General features: G+C 46.5%; 1 protein-coding gene across 1 annotated transcript in view; it reads left to right on the top strand.

Moving 5' to 3' along the window:
* The first annotated feature begins 1,047 nt into the window (after window positions 1-1,047).
* Window positions 1,048-8,288, top strand: part of CENPQ (centromere protein Q) — a 46,141-nt gene continuing 38,900 nt past the window's right edge. Inside the window, exons 1-2 of the mRNA XM_082266804.1 lie at window positions 1,048-1,147; window positions 2,854-2,914. Coding sequence (XP_082122930.1) covers window positions 1,091-1,147; window positions 2,854-2,914 — 118 coding nt within the window. The 5' untranslated portion in view covers window positions 1,048-1,090. The remainder of the gene's footprint in view (window positions 1,148-2,853; window positions 2,915-8,288) is intronic.

Genomic DNA, 8,288 nt, shown 5'->3' with positions numbered 1-8,288 from the left:
ACATTTCTACAGTAATCAGTGCTATACATATGCACTGTTACTGTAAAAATACACTGGTTGTGAAGGGGTTAACTTTATTTGGGAGGGAGGGGCTGTGTGTGTCCCTAGGGGCGTGCTTTCTACTGTGATTGGCTGTGGCTTGAGCTGTAAGGACACTGATCAACGGATCTACATAGTAGATCCATGTGATCAGTGTCTTTACAGCGAGGAGAATGACAGGTGGCTTGTTTACACAAGCTGCCTGACATTCTCCCTCTCCCCCGCCGATCGCCGAGTGACTGGCGGACATCGGGTCCGCTGGTCACACGCGCGGGGGGGTCCGTGACCACGCGGGAGCGCGCCTCCGGGGGTGCGCGCTCGCTCCCTAGACCCTCACAAGCTAGTGACGTAGCCCTACGTCACTTTGCCTGTGAGGGGCTGACTGCCGACGTAGATCGGCGTTAGGCAGTCGGCAAGTGGTTAAGAATCATCTTGAGGCACTTTTGAAGCGCTTTTCGGTTGCTTCCCTTTCATTTCAATGGAAAGGAGCATTTTTGAGGCACTTTTTTTTACTTTTAGGATGCTGCTTGCAGGATTTGTTTTACCGGCGCACCGCCCCAGTGTGAAAGCATTCATTGATTTCAATGGTAATAGTTTTTTTTTTTTAGCTTTTCAGGCGCTTTTTTTTTTTTTTTTAAAGCGCCAAAGTGCTTGAAAGGGATCTTAAAGGCGTGTCAAAGAAAAAAATAATCCTTTTTGCAGATGAAAACCGTGCAGACCATGCCCCTGGTTTCCTCCACGCTGCACCTGAAATAGAATGCTAGAATAGTTGCCATGGGCAACAAAGACCTATTTTCTTCAGACGCTTTTTCTTTATGGTCCAGTCCGAAGGAACATTTCCGTATGAAGGGGGAAAGTAAAAAATAAAACAAAAAAAAAATGTGGGTGCACTTTTTCGTTTTTTTTCAATATTGGCTACTGTATGTTCATTTATACCAACTATATATATATATATATATATATATATATATATATATATATATATATATATATAGTTATTTATAATATAGGTGTTTATTTTTCTTAGGCTCCAGCCCGATGAGGGACAGCAATGCCACGAAAGAAAGTCGATCGAGGGGTGACTTTTAATGTGGGGAGTGATAAAAAGGTAAGTCTTATTCTGATCAGTTATAACAACTTAAAACACTTCATCACCTCAAGACCTTCTCTTTAGACCAGGCATGTCCAACCTGCGGCCCGAGGGCCACATGCGGCCCAGAACCACAGGCAATGCGGCCCACTGCCCCCTGACAATTATTATTTTTTTGCTGGGGAGGAAGGAAGTCGAGTTGGGGGCACGGCCACAGCTGCTTCCAACTGTAGGCAGAGGCTGCCTCGGAGCCTCTGTCAATGATAGACAGCACATTGGTGACGTCTATCATAGGAGCCGGTCCAGGAGGCAGGACTTTGTATGACAGCGCGGTCACCGGGTAAGCGGGAGATCCCCGCTCTGTGTAATCCAGCGGCTCTCCTCTCTTCATTGCAGACTGCAGTGGATGGGCACGCAATGGTGAGGCTGCATTGGATGGGCATGCACTGGTGAGGCTGCATTGGATGGGCACTAATCAGGCTGCATTGGATGGGCATGCACTGGTGAGGCTGCATTGGATGGGCACTGATCAGGCTGCATTGGATGTGCATGCACTTGTGAGGCTGCATTGGATGGGCACTAATCAGGCTGCATTGGATGGGCATTGATCAGGCTGCATTGGATGTGCATGCACTTGTGAGGCTGCATTGGATGGGCACTGTGTAGGCTGCATTGGATAGGCACGCACTAGGTTGCAAGTGCTGTGCGATCTCCCGTCTGCCGCGGGAGACTTAGGATGTCTGCAGTCAGTGACAGAGCCGCTGCTTCTTGTATAGTTCCAGCTCAGTCACAGGTGGAGTGATATGAAAGGGAAGGGCGCGGCGGCGTTTTATTACTTATATACCTTAACTGTAGTATATATTTTATATGCGGCCCGAGAAAATTTCTCTACACTCAGTGTGGCCCAGAGAAGCCAAAAGGTTGGACACCCATGCTTTAGACCCTGTTCACTCATCGTGTGGTGACCTGTGTTTTATCGTGTAGCACCCTCCTAGGTAGGTGCTAGGCAAAGCATATGTGTGGCCCTGTTCTGCTTATCAGGAGGGTCTGATCTGTTGTTAGCCTGTCACGTGCTTCCAGGTGGGACCTGTTAAGTCTGGGCAGTCTCCCCACTGTATCCAATGAGGGATCGTGTTGGACAGTGGAGGAAACCTAGCCAATAGCACACCAGGGTTTATGACTGTCCCAGTGGGTGGGCATTGCTGCAATGCATCCTGGGATTGGAAATAAATCCTGAGGGGGCATGTGAAAGGGTGTCTTTTGGCGGGAGCAAAGTCCCAGGATGAGGTGGACGGCTGTCTCTCCTCCTGCTGAAGTGAGGAAGGTGGTCCAGGCAGTCGGCCTAGGGACCAGGGGTTGAGCTGTGCTGCAGAGGATCCAGTGTGCTGACCAGTGGAGCTGCTGGGCAGAATACTTCCACAACCATGCTGTGCTTTGTGAATGGACCCACAGCTTTCTGGTACCTGTGATTGGGGGGAGAACAGGGAGCGAACTCCCGCTCGGATAGTAATGGCGATCCGAACAGACGTGAGAACTGGTATCTGTCAAAACCAGGTACAAGCCCCTACCAAAAAAAAATAAAGTGCCAAAAGTTAAAGAGGGGGGAGGTAGAAAAGCTGAACTTCTCTTCGGTGAAGTTTCGCTTGAACTATTCACACAATAAATTCTAGAGTTTCTAATGGGATAATGTCACCTTTATCATACTAATTATCTTGTGTTTACAGGCAACAAAGCGGAAGAAGAAACCTTCGGGGGATCAGGAGCAAAGTGGCAGCAAAAAACAACGTACGTTCTGTATTGTCTTTCATGCTGACCTTGCAGTAAAAATTTAAGGTCTGACTATATCATGGCCCCCACCAGTATTAAAAAAAAAAGTAGCATACAAGAAAAGAAAACTGTAGGGAAGAAGTCCGTTAATATTCTCACCCTACCCCTGGCTTCCTTACTTCCCAGATCTAGCGAGAAGGTGCTTCTGAGCTGTGCTGGGATCTCACCGGATGGGTTACATAGTTACATAGTAGGTGAGGTTGAACAAAGACAATAGTCCATCCAGTTCAACCTGTGTAGGCATGTGTGGCTGTAATCATCTCCCATACCCCTGAATGTTCTGATCCTTGAGATGTAAGTCTAAGAGTCTTTTGAAAGCCACCATACTACCCGCCGAAACCACCTCTTGTGGTAGAGAATTCCACAATCTTGTTGCCCTAACAGTAAAGAACCCCCCGCGTTGCCTGAGGTTAAAACGCTTCTCCTCTAATCGCATTGTATGCCCTCGAGTCCTCATGCAATCCCTTCGAATGAACAGCTTTTTTTCTAAGCTGGGATCCCCATTAAGATATTTATAAATTGCTATCATGTCCCCCCTCAGACGTCTCTTCTCCAGGGAGAATAAATCGAGCGATTGTAGACGCTCTTCATAGTCAAGGTCCTCCAATCCCCTAATTAGTTTAGTTGCCCTTCTCTGGACTCTCTCCAGCTCCAACACATCCCTCCTGAGGACTGGCGACCAGAACTGGACGGAATACTCCAGATGCGGTCGGACCAGAGTTTTATAAAGTGGAAGGATTATAGTCTTATCTCTGGAATGCATCCCTTTCTTTATGCATGCTAATATTCTGTTGGCTTTGGAAGCTGCCGCTTGACATTGCATGCTGTTTCCTAATCTATCATCAACCAATACTCCCAGATCCTTCTCCATTTTTGATTCCCCCAAGGGCTCCCCTCCTAATGTGTATTGTGATTTTATGTTTTTAGTCCCCAAGTGCAAAACCTTACACTTCTCCACGTTAAACCTCATTTGCCATGTCGTTGCCCACTCTGTTATTTTGTCCAGGTCATTCTGCAGGATATCTGCTTCATGTTGTGAAGTTATTGCCCTGGCCAATTTTGTGTCATCTGCAAAAACTGATATCGAACTACTGATCCCGACCTCAATGTTGTTTATGAATAAATTGAACAAGGTTGGTCCCAGGACTGAGCCTTGGGGGACCCCGCTTACCACCTCAGACCAGTCTGAGTATGCGCTGTTTATTACTACCCTTTGGACCCGCCTTTTTAGCCAGTTCCGTATCCAAGAGCAAACCCTGCTATCGATACCTGCAGACCTTATTTTATAAATTAAGCGCTTGTGGGGAACTGTATCAAACGCCTTAGCGAAATCCAAGTACACCACATCCACTGGTCTCCCCCTATCTAGCTCACAGCTCACCTCCTCGTAGAATGTAAGGAGATTGGTTTGACAAGAACGCCCATTTGTAAACCCGTGCTGATTACTGCTGATGATGTTGTTGTCCTTAGCAAACTCTACAATATAGTCCCTTATCATCCCCTCCAGAAGTTTACATACTACTGATGTCAAACTGACAGGCCTATAATTTCCCGGGATATGCCTCTGGCCCTTTTTGAATATTGGAATCACGTTAGCTTTCTTCCAATCCCCTGGTACATCTCCTGTCCTAATACTGTCAGCAAAGATCAGGAACAGTGGTCTCGATATAACTTTACTGAGTTCCTTGAGTACTCTCGGATGTATGCCATCCGGTCCTGGTGATTTGTTTGTGTTAAGTTTATCCAGCCTTTCCCTGATTTCCCCCTCTGTTAGCCATGGTGGCAAGTCCTGTTTATTACTACTAACCATACAGTCATGGTCAGTGTACCCCTCCTTTTCCTGTGTAAAGACTGACGAGAAAAAAGCATTTAGCACGGTTGCTTTTTCAGTGTCCTCTGTAACCATCCTCCCATCATTGTTAATTATGTGTGCAATATGCTCTGCCTTAGTTTTTTTGCTGTTGATATATTTAAAGAATTTCTTTGGGTTTTTTTTACTATCCTCCGCTATTTGTCTCTCAAAGTTGATTTTAGCCATCTTGATTTCTTGTTTACTTTTCTTATTTGCCTCCTTGTATTGCTCGAAAGCCGATACTGTGCCCTCTGATTTATACTTCTTGAAGGCCAATTTTTTCCCCCTAATAAGTTTTATGACGCTACAGTTTAGCCAGCCAGGTTTGGCTTTGTCTCTTCTAAATTTATTTCCCATAGGAATGCACTGCAAGATGCCTTTGCCTAATATGTTCCTAAAGCATTCCCATTTTTCCTCTGTGGTCAGGGATCCCAGGGTTTGGTCCCAGTTTACCCTTTCCATCATTGAGTACAATTTTGGAAAGTTTGCCCTTCTGAAGTTTAGGGTTCTTATGTTCCCCACTTGTCTTGTTATGTTGTTATTTACACTAAATGTGATCATCCTGTGATCGCTAGAGCCCAGGTTGTCCCGGACTCCTACCTCCGAGATTATGTCTGGGTCATTAGTGAGCAATAGATCCAGGACTGCGTTTTCTCTGGTGGGGGAATCCACCAACTGTGACATGTAATTATCCAGTAAGGTTTCCGTGAATAGGCGGGCCTTCTGTGAGTGTGCAGTCCCCTCTTCCCAGTCAATGTCGGGGTAATTGAAGTCCCCCAATACGATGACTGATCCCAATTTTGCCACTTTACCCATTAGTGCTAAAAATTCCAGCTCTACCTCCTCCCCTTGGTTAGGTGGCCTATAGCAAACCCCCACAATTACTTTCCCCTTTTTCTCCTTCCCTATGGAGTTCAACCCACACAGATTCTAAATCCATGCTCATCCCATCCGTAATGTCACTCCTTTCTGTCACCTTTATATTGTTCTTGACATAGAGATGTCACACTGCAGCACAGAAGTTGGTGTAAGGTAAAAATATTTATTAACTTTTTTCCTTACTTTTTTTATTTTATGCTGCTACTTAACGTGGAGTTCCACCCTAAAATGTGACTTCAGTCCATCTTCATGCCCGGGGTCACCTGAAAAACAAATGGATAATTTTTTTTTTTTTTTACTTACCTTGTTTAGAAGATAATATACTTACCTTACTTCCTCTTCCTCCCTCTGCGGCCACGGGCCATCGTCACTTCCTGGCTTGCAATGATTCCTTAGAGCTGAACGTCATCGCTCCCAGGAATCAATGCGCCTGCACCGGCCCCGACGTCAGTTCCGGTGCAGGCGCCGTCATACCTTGCTAAACAGCTTCTGGGCATGCCCAGAAGCTGTGCTGGGATGACGCTGCAGCCCCGGAAGTGACGGCGGGGCTGGTGCAGTGCATCGTGTGACCGAAGAAGGCGGAAGAGGACACAGAAGAGGATCATGCTGGCTTCAAGCTGCCCACACCTGAGATGGCAGCGCTGGACAAGACATTTTCAAGGTAAGTATTTCTTCTTGCAGGTAAGTGCAACCCGGGACAGTTCAGAGGCTATCCATTGTGGAATGCACTAGCCCTGACTGTCCCGGGGGTATTTTTATGTATTTTTTTTTTTTTTTTTTTTTAGGTGGAACTCCGCTTTAATATTAGGGAGGGGACTCGGCTATTTGTAAGGGTTTACAACTTTAAAATATCAAATGAAGGGACTGGCCTCAGGTGATGCACAGAGATTAAACAATTCCTCCTACTAATACTGTTCCTTTTCCACATCCATTCAAAGTGCTGCATTTATAAAGCTTGTCTGAGCTGTCAGATAAAGGGTTGGAGAGCTAAAAATTACACACTGCAGACCTTAGTGAGGAGAGCTCTGAGAGATAATTGGGGAGAAGAGATACGCCCCCTTCACACTACACACAGGGACGGAGCTGAGACTGTCTATCACAGGTTGTGTGCTGGAACTCCCTCCTACTCACTATAGAGGGATGTGCTTTGTTCATATTTCATGTTTACAACCACTTTAAGTTTACCTTTCTTTTTACTCCAAGGTCAACTTTAATTGCTCCGTTTAATACTAACTGTGTCTGTGTGATACATAAAGAAAAGAATGTTGCTTGTCTTAAAATCATACATGAGATGGTTTCAGTTTTTTTGCCAGTCTGTTAGGTGATGGTCATGTCTGTGCAGACTGGCTTTCTTTATCATACATCACAGGACAGGACACAGAGCAGCCATAATAATTACTATCTGGGTTATGCGCCATCTATAGGTGAATGGACACTGGCAACCAAAAAGACAGGAAGTCCCCCTCTATATAACCCCCACCTTCCATACAGGAAGTACCTCAGTTTTTTCACCAGTGTCTTAAAGGTGATGGTCATGGTTGGAGAAGCTCTCCATATTTTTGAAGAAGAAGAAAAATGATTATGCTACAATCTTGGTTAAGATCTCCGGATCCAAGGGGATTGGCAATCCGATCCATCCGAAAGTGGAAGACTAAAAGGATGATACCTGAGCCTCGTTAAAGGGAAGTGAGGTATTGCCTGTAATGCAGTAGTTCTCAACTCCGGTCCTCAGGACCCACTAACAGGCCAGATTTTAAGTATCACCTTGGGGAGATGCAGACTAGAATACTGAAATCACTGAGTAGCTGTCACGGAACCATGAACCAGACGTACAACAACAGATAAGTGAAAATAAGACAGCTTTATTGAAAAACAAGCTATAAAGCAAAAGTCCAAACGGATGGCGAAACCGATGCAGAGTCTTTGCGAAGCCAGGGGTCAGGAACCAGCAGGGTAGTCAGACGAAGCCAGGATCAGGAACCAACAGGGTAGTCAGACGAAGCCAGGATCAGGAACCAACAGGGTAGTCAGACGAAGCCAGGATCAGGAACCAACAGGGTAGTCAGACGAAGCCAGGAACAGGAACCAACAGGGTAGTCAGACGAAGCCAGGAACAGGAACCAGAAGTAGCAGCAGTCTTAGTAGCATGTGAACACAGGAGGACCAAGCAGGGAACTGAAGCCACAGACCTCCTATATATATGAGCTAGGCATCCAGCTCCTCCCAGTGGGAAGGAGGAGCCGCAGGGTGGGAGGCTACAAGAAACCCAGAAACCAAGATGGCCGCCAGCACATGTCAAACGAAGGAGAACAGCAAGAAGGTAAGACCATGACAGTACCTCCCCCTCAAGGGCCCCTCCTCCGCGGAGTAAAGAACGGTTTCTGAGGGAAGCGTGCGTGGAAGGCTCGGAGCAAGGCAGGAGCATGGACATCTGCGGAGGGAACCCAGGAACGCTCCTCTGGACCATAACCACGCCAATGAACCAAAAACTGCACCCGACCGCGGACCAGGCGTGAGTCCAGGATATTGCTCACCTCATACTCCTCACGATTGCCCACTCGGACCGGACGAGGCAGAGGAACCGAGGAAGTGAAACGATTA

The sequence above is a fragment of the Pelophylax lessonae genome (genome assembly GCF_965119305.1).
Source record: "Pelophylax lessonae genome assembly, chromosome: 9".
Lineage (NCBI taxonomy): Eukaryota > Metazoa > Chordata > Amphibia > Anura > Ranidae > Pelophylax > Pelophylax lessonae.
The sequence above is the reverse complement of the archived record's forward strand: the minus strand, read 5'-3'. Positions and strand labels throughout refer to the sequence as shown.